Source organism: Macrotis lagotis, chromosome 1 (genome assembly GCF_037893015.1).
Source record: "Macrotis lagotis isolate mMagLag1 chromosome 1, bilby.v1.9.chrom.fasta, whole genome shotgun sequence".
In the NCBI taxonomy this organism is placed as follows: Eukaryota; Metazoa; Chordata; class Mammalia; order Peramelemorphia; family Peramelidae; genus Macrotis; species Macrotis lagotis.
In genome coordinates, this window is record NC_133658.1 from 177,807,688 (window position 1) to 177,821,978 (window position 14,291).

General features: G+C 32.8%; 1 protein-coding gene across 1 annotated transcript in view; it reads right to left on the reverse strand.

The window, feature by feature from the left end:
- The window catches only part of LOC141504439 (serine palmitoyltransferase 3-like), a 218,210-nt gene that overhangs the window by 100,824 nt on the left and 103,095 nt on the right, over positions 1 to 14,291 (reverse strand). The window contains exon 6 of the mRNA XM_074209437.1: positions 13,861 to 13,954. Within this exon, the coding sequence (XP_074065538.1) occupies positions 13,861 to 13,954 (94 nt within the window). The remainder of the gene's footprint in view (positions 1 to 13,860; positions 13,955 to 14,291) is intronic.

A 14,291-nucleotide genomic window follows, 5' to 3' on the forward strand; every position in this document is an offset into this window, starting at 1 on the left:
CATAAACTTTCAATAAATAAATTATTGACAGAAACTTTGTGGTAACATCCTCTAAAATTATTATTTGAAATCCCCTTTAGGGTCAGCTAGGTGGTGCAGTGGATTAGAGCACTGGCCCTGAAATCAGGAGAACCCGAGTTCAAATCTGACCTCAGATACTTAACAATTATCTAGCTGTGTGAGCCTGAGCAAGTCACTTAACCCACTGCCTTGTAAAAACAAACAACAAAAAGTTCATTAATGTAACAATAATTATTCTAGCAAACTTCTGTCAATTAGTTCTCCTCACTACAGGGATGGTATTCTATTTATTGTACAAAATAGATGCCCCAAAATACTGGTGTAATGGAAAAAAATTTTGCATTAGTGCTGTCAATCTCCCACCTTGTTCTCATAACTCAAGATCATTAAAATGGTTGGTACCTCATCTTACTGCAACATATCCCATCTCTTAGTCAACTCACAGACCTTAGTTGGAGGTAATTTTAAGACATTTAGCAGGTATTCAGAAATTTTTCTTGATTTATTCAGTAGTGATATATTCCTTTCAAAATTTCCTTTATGGGGATGGGATGGCTAGGTGGCACAGTGGATAAAGTACCAGCACTGAAATCAGGACAACCTGAGTTCAACCTGAGTTCAAATCCAACCTCAGACACTTAATAATTACTTGGCTGTATGGCCTTGGGCAAGCCACTTAACCACATTTCGTTGCAAAAACCTAAAAAAAAATTCCTTTATGAGATTAATTTTATTTGTTAGGATGAAATTTGTTGAGGGCAAGTAGTAGTGTTCAGTTGCTTTAGACTACCCATGGCTATTCTTTTTGGAAGGTATTTGGTCTTGTGACCCCTTCACACCCTGGTAATTTTCTTATTGGAGATCCATGAGAATGTAATATAATCTGTCCCACATCTATTAATTAGTTTCTCTTAAGTTCAAAGTAATAATAATAGACTGTAATATTTGAAAAGTCTGTATTTCAGATCACAAGTGAACATAGGTTTTCCCTGGATAGGATAATTTGGTCTTTTCTTTAGAAGATGGATTTATTTAACTGGAAGAAGATATAGTGGGTTTTAGACATAGCAAATGCCTTTTCCCCCGCAAGGATACTCTTTGATGATTATTTGATCATCTTGCCTGGACCAGCCTGGTCTGGTAGGACTATATATTGGTTTAGTTTTAATCTAGCCATCAGTCTACAACTCTTTCTGGGGGTCAGACAAAAGGACTGAGGTGAGAACAAGTGAGGTTCTTTCACAAAGAGCCATCTGCCACAAAGCAATCCTGGGAATTTGCCAGTGAGAGATTCCTGGTAGCTTTTTTCCTTGTGACCAGCCAATTCTGTGCATATTAAAGGAATTTCTCTGGGCACCCAGTCTGCTGGACTTTCTCCATCTACTGCTGGAATAGCATGATGTGTTGAAGACAAGTATGTTTTAACTCTGAATTCACAATCCAGCTGCTTCTCTTTGGTTCATCAGTGGTTCTTTGAAGGGGACAGCAAGTGTTAGGAATGATTTTGCAACAATTTATATAATGTCTTATTTAAATGGAAAGGACCAGACATTAAAATCTTAGAAATTTTGGAATGAACAGTATGTTAGTGACTAAGAGAACTTAACAGGGATATAGAATATGTTTCAGCTGTGAGCTCTGAAAAGGAGACCAGATATTCTTATGTCCCCCACTCCTATGGTTTCTTTCTCAATTTAATGATTATCATAATTTAGATTTTGGAAAATTTCTTCATTTAATTCAATGAGAATTAATTCTTCTAGTTAAGTCTATTAATTTATTGGCTTCATCAATTGATAGCTGATAGGGAGCAGAGTTCAAGAACAATGGAAACAAAGAAGTGAAGGAAACTGTCTTAATAATGGTATTATTGATAGTAATACTTCTTAATGTAGCCAGGAAAAAATTGTTGAGTTCCTACTATGTACCCAGCAGAATGTGGAAAGAAATTAGAAAATGTGGTCCCCTCCACTCATTGAATCTGTAATCCTGGATTGGAAAACAAAGCACACATATATATGGAGGCAAAGATATCTCCTTAGGTTCCCCCCCGCCCACCCCGCCAACCCCGGCTCTTCTCTCTAAGAAAAGGACCATTCATTTTTTTTTCTTTTAGTCTTCATTTAATTTCAGTCTATGAATTTTATATCACCTTCTCTTCTAAATATATTCCTTCTCCCTCCTTTCCCCTGTCTTATTAAAATAAAGGATCAAAGGAGAAAAAGTAGTTCAGAAAAACTAACCAATAAATCATTAATAACTATATTGTTGGAATCCAGTGGAATCTACTTTTACACCTATTAAGTTCCTACATCTATAAGAATGGGAGAGGTGAATTTTCTCAACTTTAAAATGAAGTTTGGTTATCATTGCAACGTTCAATTTTCTCTTTGGTTCTGAGCATTTATATTATTGTAGTCAATTTTCCTTATTGTCCTACTTCATTTGATAGTAATTCATCAGTCTTCCTGTGCTTCTCTGTATTCTGATGGCATAGTAACATTCTATTGTTTTTACATACCATTTTATTTGCCAATTCCTAGTTAATTCACTAGAACTTTATTTCCTGTTCTCTACTATAAAAATTCACTATTTTAAATAATTTGGTGTATGTAGAATTACCTTGAGTTAAATGTCTGACTGAGATTTCTGAACAAAAAAGAGGAATTACGTTTTTATTTTTTTTAATATAACACAATCTTTCCACAGCCCCTTTTCTCATTGACTAGTTCCATCTTTTTTTTTTTATCCTGCTGGATATTACATACCAATCAAAACAGACCTGAAACAGCCATATTTTTTTCTTATTCATTTGCAGCAATCTTTCATGACCATTAATAGTTTGAAATTCTTTTGAGAATTGTTTGTTCATATCCTTGGAGCACATAATCATGAAACAAAGGTTCTTGATTTTGCATGGATGTAGGCATTTCTAAATGTCTTGATTATCAGAAGTTTATCAGACATATTTGATACAAATTAACAGTTGCTCTTCTTAAGTTAGCTATTTTGAATTTACTCCTTCAAAGAAATGAATCAGCTGGTTTTAGAGCAAGGCTTATTTTTTTCCCCCTAGTAGAATGTAAAATCCTTAAGGGCCGGGCTGTTTCATTTTTGTTTTTGTCTCTCACTATAGACAGTGTACTTTCAATAAATACCTGTTGAGTTAAATTTAAATGCCCTGGAAGAAGGTCTGCAATCATTCTGGGGAAGGAAGACTTTACCACATTAATTATAGATTTCAAGTTTAATTTTAAAATAAAATAAATAACAATATAATAATAATAATAATAATAATAATATTTTCCCCCAATCACATGTAAAATAATTTAAACTTTTTTAACATACTGAATTCCAAATTCTCTCACTTTCTCCCCTACTGTCCAAATGAGAAGGGAGGCAATTTGATATAGGTTACACATGTATAGTCATGCAAAACAGATTTCTATATGTCATTCTATGAAAGAAAACACATTAAAAAAAGAACCAAAGCAAAAGTTCTTTCTCTGGAGATGGACAGCACCTTTCATTATAAATCCTTCAGAATTGTCTTGAGGTAATTCATCCACAATTGATCACCATACAATATTGCTGTTACATTGTACAGCATTTAACTTTGTGCTCATTCATGTGTTAGTATTTTTAGATTTTTCTGAGAGCATCCTGTTCATTTCTTATAGCACAATCACATATAACACTTTGCCCAGTCATTTCCCACTTGATGGACATCCCTTCCATTTCCAATTCTTTGCCAATGCTAAAAGAACTGCTATAAATATTTAGATCCTTTTACTTTTTTTCCTTTTGGGGTACAGATCTAGTAGTGGTATTGCTTGGTCAAAAGATATGCATGGTTTTATAGCCCTTTGGGCACAGACCCAAATCAACATCCAGAGTGAATAAATAGAAGAAAACTTTACCAACAGTACTACAGTGTTTTAATTTTCCCACATCTCCTCTAGCATTTGTCATTTTCTGTAGTATTGTTCTATAAGAAATCATGAGTTGATGGACTTTAGAAAAGCCTGGAACAACTTGCATGAACTACTGCTGAGTGAAGTGAGCAGAACCAAGAGAATGTTGTATACATTAACAGCAACATTGTGAGATGATCAACTGCAATGGATGGACTCCTCTCAGCAGTTCACTGATCAAGGACAGTCCTGAGAGACCTGTTATGGAAAATGTCATCCAAGAGAAAAAACTATGGGGTCTGAATCCAGAGCAAAGCATACTGTTTTCACTTTTTAAAACTTATTTTGTTTTTTCTTTCTCATACTGATTTTTTTTTCCTTGGTTCTAATTCCTCTTTCACAATATGACTAATTTAGCCTTCTTCAATAACGAAGGACAAGAAACAACCAACCAATCATGTTAAACATGATTGTATATGTACAACCTATATCAGATTACTTGCTGCCATGGAATTCAAAAGCTTACAAAAAGATGAATGTTGAAAACTATCTTTATATGAAAAAGTAAAGTAAAATAAAATAACATTAAAAAAAAGAAAACTTGTAGTGTTCTCCAGCAATTCATAGTTCCAACGACACGGCTATCATTGAAACATCCCTATTCATCCTCCTCAATCTGCCTCTTCTCTAAGATTTGACTTTAAAGCAGTTCACCCTTTCCAATGTGCTCTATGCAATGTCTGTTCAATAACTGACATAACTTTATGTCCTCTTAAACCTTTCCTTTCTCAGTTCTTCAATCTTATTGTATTCCCTGAGACCTGATTTTCTCCTTGATGACAGTTCCCTTGGCCACCCTTTCCAACCCTCCCTTCACTTTTACTCACTTCTCTCCTCTTGTACCCCAAATTACTTGTTGTGGGGGCTGTAATATTGCCAACTTCTAGGCTCTCCCTTTCTTACCATCACACAGTACCCTCTCCTCCTTCAAAGTTCTTTCAATTTATATTTATCTTCCAGTCAAGATTATGGTATAGTTGTTTATTTACCAGCCTCCAGGATCATCTTCTTTCCTCATTGAGTTCAATGTTAGACTCATAATTTTTCTTTTCTCCTCAACTCCTGCCCTCATATACAAAGTGATGCTCCATTAACCACCATAATTGTCAAAATTTTCTCATTTCCTTGGATTTAATTTTCCTCCCCATCTTAGCTACACAGAGTTAGTTTTACCCCTTGACTTTGCTTCCATATGTTTCAATCTCATGTTCATGAACTCTGAAATCCCCTCATTTGATAACAATCGATTGTCAATCTATCTCTCTACTTCCGTGAAAACCTTAACCCTGTCCTTGATCCTCACCATGGTCTTCAGCCTCTTCACCTCTCCGTTCCTTCCCAGATCATCCTTTCTGCACCTATTCAGATCTACACTGTCATCCTGAATATCTTGGTCCTTTATGCTATGGAAGATCTTGCCCTGCCAAATTTCAATCTTGCATTATTCCTGCCATCTATTGTCTTTGTCTCTACTTATGTGTTACTGAATGATGAAATTATACTGTGTGAGTACACTACAATAATCTCAATGGGGCTCTCACTATATTGAGGTAATCCTTTTATACCCCACCCCCAACCATCTCATGATCCTCCCACTCACTAGAGCAACTTTCCCGTTCTTTTTTATTCCTCCTCAAGCCTCCTCCACTTTCAAAAACTTTCATGTTCTTGTGAGCACTAAAAATCAATATGTAGAACTGCAGCTTTTCCTTCAACAAGGTTGAGATTCTTGCCAACTAATCAAGAATTAGATAGCTAATAGATTCTGTCTGCTTTTTCTGTTTCTAATCTCTTCCAACAGTTCAGAAATATCTGATTTTTTAATTCACTACTATTTCCTTCATCTATATGACTTAATTTTTTCCACCCTAGACTCAACTCTCCTATCTCCTATATCAATGACTTAAATGAGTCTTATAGCACTCAGGATCTTATATTACAATAACAATTGCTTCTTCCCTCCCTATTGAATCTTAGTTCTGCTAACTATATGTGCCTACAAAGAAAAAAACAAATTTCTTCTAATAATGTACTTTCTATTCAAGAGTATAGCATTTTTATCTGAAATCAGTGATTATGAGATTGATCAATAACTCTATCCCTGAAATTCATGTCATTTAATTTCAAAGTACTCATTTGTATTGTATTTGTATTGCCTTGATTGCCATCTAATGAATAATAATGTCCTTTTATGAATTAAACTTGGAGTTTAAATGAGATTTTACTTCTCTTACACTGATCTTATAAAAATAAACACTGAACCTAGAGGGTGTACACTGGGTCCGAATTCATGTTCAAATATTTACTAGCTTTTTAAAAAAAAATTTCTATATCCAGTCAATTTTCAATATTTTTGCATTTAACTTTTACAAGTTCAAACATTTGTGTAATTTTATTAGTAACATCATTTTCACTTTCACATTGGCAACTGTTGAGCAGAGAAAAAAATGAGAGGCATGATGTGTGCCAGTTTGTGGAGTAGTTGGTAAAGAACCCCTCTCTCCATGATTTGTTGCATATTTTCATTGTTTAGTATACAGTACAATGCCTTCACATCACCATCTGACACAGCGGAAGGTAAGATTTATGTTAAAAAGTTTTCATTTTAATAATGTTATTTGTTGTACAGCATTTGTAGTGCTACAGATTTCATGTATTATAAAAAGTGAATATTGTCAGAAATAAATTTTTATTGATATATTTGCATAAAAGGTCTTGGCAACTCCTACTGTAAAGGAAAGATGGTATTGGAATTCTATATTTCAGAAAGCAAACAATAAAGGCTTACAGCCAAGGATAACTTAGCTTGTAAAATTGAATATAATCCTACATAAGGAAAAGACTTTAATAGATGACTTAATTCTAATAAAATAAATGGAGCTCAGGAGACACTTTGAAATACAACACATGGTTTGTTATTATTTTGATTAAAAATGATGTTAATAGATGACATTTAAACTCTGAGATTTCCAAAGTTCTTAACATTATCTCAACTGATCCTCAGAATAATTTTGTTGGGCACTGTTATTCTTTTTTTATACATGAAGAAATCTCTAGTGAGAATTTAAAGGATTGGCTAAGAATCACAAAACTAAATCACTGAAGCAGGATTTGAATTAGGACTTCCTAACTTCATGCTATCTCTCTGACTCATGTGAATGTTGCTTAATTTGACCTCCAAGAGACCTGATCAAGAGGTACATAGAATTTGTATAGCCTATATTACATTGCATTCTTTCAAGGAGAGGGAGGAGGGAACAGGAAAAAATGTCAAACTCAAAACCTTGCAAAAAAAAAAGATTGTTGAAAACTACTGTTGCACATAATTGGAAAAATAAATAAAAATATTTTTTCAAGAAGAGGTACATAGAAAGGGTATTATGTTTGAGTATTTGAAAGACAGTCCATTGATGAAATATTCATTTTTTAATATGAGAGAAGAAACAAGTTTTCCTTCAGAACCCTAATATTTCAAAGGGTCACGGAAGGAGTTAAATAAATAAAGACAAAGGGACTTAGGATGGCTTTTTGCTCTGTTCTGATGATTTTAAGAGAAGAAAGAAACGGAAGGGAAAAGGAAAACACTACAGAAGAATGAAAAGGAAGCTAAAATAATGTACTATTTCACATTATAGGGATAAAGAATATGTTTGCTTATTTTGTTTGTAATAAGAAGGAAGCAAGTGTATCAGATGCATATGGTTATACAAATTGGTATAATAATTGGTAAAACTATTGGTGTAACTGGGAGAATTAAAAGAAAAAGATATAGATCAGTGTCTAGTGAATATCATTATAGAACAATGCTAAATAAAATAATAGTAAGGAAGTCATATGGAAAAGATTATAATGTATTCTAGGAATGCAGATTTGCTCAGTTAAAGGAATATTTAGGGGCGGCTAGGTGGCGCAGTGGATAAAGCACTGGCCTTGGAGTCAGGAGTACCTGGGTTCAAGGTCTCAGACACTTAATAATTACCTAGCTGTGTGGCCTTGGGCAAGCCACTTAACCCCATTTGCCTTGCAAAAAAAAAAAACCTTAAAGGAATATTTAAATATGAGTGAATGGATGAATGACTATTTGTTAAATGCTTACTATTTGTAAAGTATTCTATGAAATACAAGGGATACAAAAGAATAATGTAATGAGAAGACAACATATATGAAATGCTTATGGTTCAAGTTTATTATCCTTTCTACTGATAAAATCATATAAGTTTTTTACATTGAACCATTTAACAGAGGCAAAAACTTTTATTTTCTTAGGCTACTATGAAATTTTTCAGGCAGCTTTTCTACAGTTTGTTTCCCAGTATGATGTCTGGGGACACTTGTTTTAAAAGCTTTGTATAGCAGACTTGGGTTTGTCCCCCATCAGGGTCTGAGCTGATGGACAAGGTAGATGGTATTTGACTTTTTTGGCTTATTTCTTTCTATCACTCGCTTTCACAAAGATATGCATATGTATGTATGTTTGTATATACATATGTATAGACATAGACATACATATACACAAATATTATATATGTGGGAATTGGTCACATACATACATCCACACATACACAGGTAGTTTTGTATATATATGTATAAAGTCATGTTCCATGCATGTATATATATGTACATATGTACATATGTACATATTTCAAGGGATATGAAAAGGAAGCTCTCAAAGGAAGAAATTCAAACTACTAGATGTCAGTTTAAAAAAATGCTCTGAATTAATAATATTTAGAAAAATACAGATTAAAATGCCATTTAGATTCTACTTCATATCTATCAGATTGGAAAAGTTGACAGTAAAAAAGAATATATTAATTATTGGATTGCATGAAGAAAAAGATATTCTAATAAACTGTTGTAAATTGGTCCAACCATTCTGGAAAGCAGTTTGAAAGTGTGCTTCAGAATGTCCTTGATCTATTTATTCATTTATCTAGATATACTACAACTAGTTTATACATCTCAAAGACTTATAATATGGGTAATCATACCATTATTTATGGCAATTCTATTTATAGGGAGAAAAAAACTAGAAACTAAAGTGAAACATCAAAACACCAATTGGGGAACATCTGAACAAATTATGTTATATGAATGTAATGTAATTTTATTATGCCATAATGAAGTATTTTAGAGAAGTCTATGTAAGAAGATTTGTATAAATTGAAGAAAAAAGAAGAAAAGAGGGTCATTGAAATATTTTTGAAATATGCATAGAAGTGAACAGAAGGAAGGATGGAAGGAAACAGTAAAACAGTGTTTTGATGTATGACAGTTATATAAAGGAGAGCAAAGGATTCATAATCTTTTTCTGTTTTAATTTGAACATGAAAATGGTTATTTTATTTTTAACTTTTTAAAATTCAGAATTAAAAAAGTAAAATAACCTGACATATTATAGGCTTTTTAAAATTTTTTTTGCTGAAGAAAATCTGTCCAAATAAAGAAGTTTTGGTATTGGTCAAAAAAATTACTAAATTTTAAAAAATGTACTAATCTTATACAAATACAAATCTTATAAAATAAGGTTTTGAATCACTCTTCTGTTCTTTATGTATATTTAAGAGGGGAGAGAGGAATTTCAACCCCTTAAATTGTAGGGGAAGTGACTGTATTTAACCTGGAATTCAAGTTTCAAGGTGAGAACCTTTTTAATTGAATATTACCCTTCCCTCCCCCCCCCAAAATCCCCATCCCAATCAAAAAAACTTTGTATTCACAGTGTTCCCAGGTAGAGGAAAAAAAAATGAATACATTTTCCCCTCTTAAGAGGATGAGTTCTTTAAATAATAGAAGTCAGAGATGGAGATTAGAATCTATAATGTCTTCACAGGGTTTGGATACTGCAACCAAAATCGGTCTCTGGGCAGTTTCATATCTGGTTCTTGGCACTCTTCAGTGTTTGAGTTAGAGATTCCTAGTAATTCAGTTTATATATTTGAGGCTTTATGTTCTCCTATAGTTTCGATAAACCACATGCTAACATCTGCAAGGGATTTTTAATAATAATCCTTATTAAAGCACTTATATTAATCCTCATGATACCTATGAGAAGGTTGATTATCTTAGAGTTTTTCTGGCCAACAAACACAAAGATTAAAAGCCAAAATGTTGATTTCTTGTTATTAATTAGAAGAAAAAGTAAAATGTGGAAAAGGAATAGTTCTAATACTACAGATTATGAATAGTGTTCTGTTGTACAGTGCTGTTTTATAAAGTTATGACATCATAAAGCTGGTCAGTTCTGTCAATAATTAAAAAAACCCTACAGTATCAGCAATACATTTATTCATTTCTCCAGGCATCATGGTAGATGCATGAATTTGCTTTTCATAGTATGATGGGCTAAAATACTTTTCTGTTTGTACTGTGATTTAGGAAGGATTTAGATTACATGAGGGTCATTTAGTCTATTTGGAAATGGTGAACTCCAACAGTAGTTAGATCACACATTTTACAAAATATAATTTTGTTCAAGCCATTCCTATTTATTTCATGAGTTTGGACCATCTGAATCATTGGCAACTAAATACACGGAATATTTCAAATATTGCTAATAACCTCAAATATCCACTGGTGCCAAGTACTCTTTAAGGTCCTGATTCACTAAGAGGCTCATTTTCAAATTTTCTCAAAATTCTTTATGACATCAGTGGAAATTCTTAGCCAATGGAAAGCCCTGAATTAGCTATTATGAAAAGAAAAAGACAAAGAAACATATATATTTATCATCATCATCATTATCATCATCATCATCATATAACTAGAATTGATATAGCACTTTAAGTTTTACAAAGCACTTTACAAATATTATATACTTTGATTCTTATAACATCCTACAAATTCAGTACTTTTTAAAAGGGGAAACTCAGATAGACAAAGGTTAGGTGATTTGCCCAGAGTCACATAACTAGTATCTATCTGAGGTTGAATTTGAACTTAGGTTTAGGTGTTCCTCATTCTAGATCCAGTACATTACTTACTATGCTAACTGCTTCAGGCAAAATGAGATAGAACAAAATAAAAAACAGCTTCCTCAAGATAAGAATCTGTCCTTAATCTTTCTACTAATCTATGGAGTATTATAATATTCTTTTATCCACATTGTAATATTTTCTACCTTCTTTCCACTTGTCATATTCTTTTAGATACTGAAAGAGGTGGAAAGGATCTTAAAGTCATATAATCTACCCCTTATTTTACAAAAGAAGAAACTGAGACCCAGAGTTATAAAGTAATCTACCTAAGTTCCCATGAGTCATAAACAGAAGAGCTAGGATTAAAAACTAAGTCCTTTGACTCTAACTTGAATCCTCCTTATCTATATCATCTGACTCAAATACTATAATCTCTTCTAATTATTTGTGATTATACCAGCTTTCAATGATCTTTTTTTCTCCTTTCTTCCTATACCTTCCCTCTGAGCTTGTAGCATTTATTGTTTATAAACCTCATTTATCATTCTTCTTGCTGTTTTATTTTTAGCCACTCTTTATGCATATATCCTGTCACTCAAGAGTTTGGACTATATCTTATTGTGGCATTTTGCCCTCATGTCAAAAGTTGTAGCCATACAATAAATAGAAATTGTTAATGATGCAGATTGATAATAATATAAACCAAAAGTTAAATAGGAAGATGCATTTGACAATTTTAAATTCATGAAGTTTGATAGAACATGAAGGAATCTAATATGGCTCTTTATCATAAATGTTTTCTTTTAAACATAGATATTATCCTGAAAATACTAGATTGACTATCAATTATAGAATGATATGATTACAGAAGAAACAAAATTTCAGATGACCCCTAAAAAATGGAAAAGATGTATACTTAACATAAGGAGGCTGCTAGCTGTTACCAGTGATGACTTTTGTTTGAGGAATGGTATAAAAGACCTTATCAGATAGGACTATAGAGCGACAATTTTACAAGTAGATGGCTTGAGTATAATGAGTATCCCTGAAATATTAAGAGACCTTAGAGGACAAGTTTTGAGTTCCTCTGTAGGGGAACTAGAAAATATGAACAGAAATCACCTAGAATAACAAGGTACAGGTGGATATCATTCAACATTGGTGAAGGGAGGACTCTGATAATAAGATCATGGATTTTTAAAATATTGATGATGTTAAAATTTTTTTTACTTATAAAATTTTGAAGAAATGTTCTTTTATTTCTTCTTGTGGAACAACAAAGCAATCAGTGCAGTTGATAAAATTAAACAATCAGTGAATTGAAACTCAATCTTTCATTTTGTTTTGTAGGTAGCAATTGAATTTCCTTATGGATCATATTTATGGGCAGTTTCCCCCTGTTAGACTGTTGTGAATACTGAGAGTTGATTGATATTAATATTTTACTGTCTTAAAATGTACAACATTTCTGAGCAAAGTGTAAATAGAGGTGAATTTAATGTTAATAACTATCATTTACATAGAACTTTAAGGTTCGAAAAAATACATTATAAATATCTCATTTTATTCTCTAAACTGTCTTAGGAGGTAGATGCTGTGATTATTCTCAGTTTATGGTTGATAAACCTGAAACGATATTCCAATTGTTACGTTTCCAAAGTCATACAACTAGTAAGAGAGGTCTTTTTGACCCATGGTCTATTCTTTATACACTGTGACTGCTTCTTGGTAGTTTGGCAGGTATGGAGCAACCTTTGCATTTACAAGAAATTAATTTGATTCATAAACCATACTGACTTTCTATTTAGACAACAATCTATCAGCTATTTCATGATCAAGGATTATGTTAATAGCAATATAATAATTATAATAATATATAACAATTATGATAATGATCAAGGACTTATTGACACTATCTCTAGTTGTGTGTAATTTGTCTTCTTTTCAAATGACTAAATGTTTTTAGGAAAAATTTTGGTCTTTTTTTTCCTTTGTGTTTTAATCTTTCAATTATCTACACACTTCTCTCAAGAATCTTGCTTTTCGAGGTAATAGATTTAGAAAGAGGTCAAGAAGATTAGAAGATGGAAAAGGATGAAGGAAACAGAAGAAGAGGAAATATCAGGAAGGGAAGTTCAGAAGTATGTATTGGTTGGGAGGATTATTGGAACTGGATACATGTGCAGAAAAATTAAAATTTCATAGAGCCTCATTTTGAAATAAACCTCAGAGCACATTTAGTGAGCTCTCCCTTTACATATAAGGAAGCAAAGACCCAGAGAGATGGAGCAATATCCTGGAGGCTGATCAGATAGGTTAAAGACAGAACCAGGACTAATAGGGCATTTAGCTCCTAGGATAATGCTATTTCTGCTTTACAACATTCTCTACTTACTATAGCTCAAAGAAGAAATGGGACTTTGTCTCATTATAAAGAGTGTACTCATAGCCTGAATATATTCATTTGAATATTTGTATTTTCAGACTCATGCAAACATACAAACATACATATATAATTATACACATATATACACATGAAGGAAGAAAAAACTTTTCCTTCATATGATATCATAAAAATTTCACAAATATCAAAATTTTCAAATGCAAAATAATAGTTCAGGAAGATTTATAGCACTATGGGCAATTAAAATGTCATTTTAAATGAAATTAGGCCTTCGCCATCCTGTCACAAGATAATGGTTGATAACCTTAATGCTTGTTTATGTAACATCTCACACCCTGGAAGTTTCAGGTACTTCCACTTTGAACCACAAGGAAATTGCAGTAGCTGAAGTTTCAGTTTCAAAATCAGATACTACTTAATATTCCCAGTCTATTCGAGGTAGAAACTGATAATAAAGAAATTTCTTGAGGTTCAACAAAATTCCCTATTCAAAGGACATGTCTGTTGGCAGTACTTTATTGTGTAGGATTTCCACTGTACTCACTATTGTGTTTGAAAGTCCATATTGTTGCTTTTGAAAGTCTGGCTCCAAGAATAATAGAGGCATGATTTAACTCATCACTTAAAATCAGACAACCCTGTGAAGAAAGGGAGAAGCAATCATATGATTGGTGTGATATTATTATAAGACAGTACCAAATTAACACATTTTATATTGGGAAGGGACTTCAGAGGCCCATGTAGTCTAATCCATGCTTGAACAAGAGTCCTCTGTCATTCACCTTTTGCTTGAACACATTCAGTGAGGGGATAACATTATTGACAAAGACAGCCAAATCCATTAACTAATAGACCTTTTGAAGTTGGGAGAATCCTTCTGGATCCTTTAGGTCAGTCTTATCATTTTGTTGATAAAGAAACCAAGGCACAGAGAGATGAAGTTATGTGCCTCAGAAGACACATCTATATGAATGG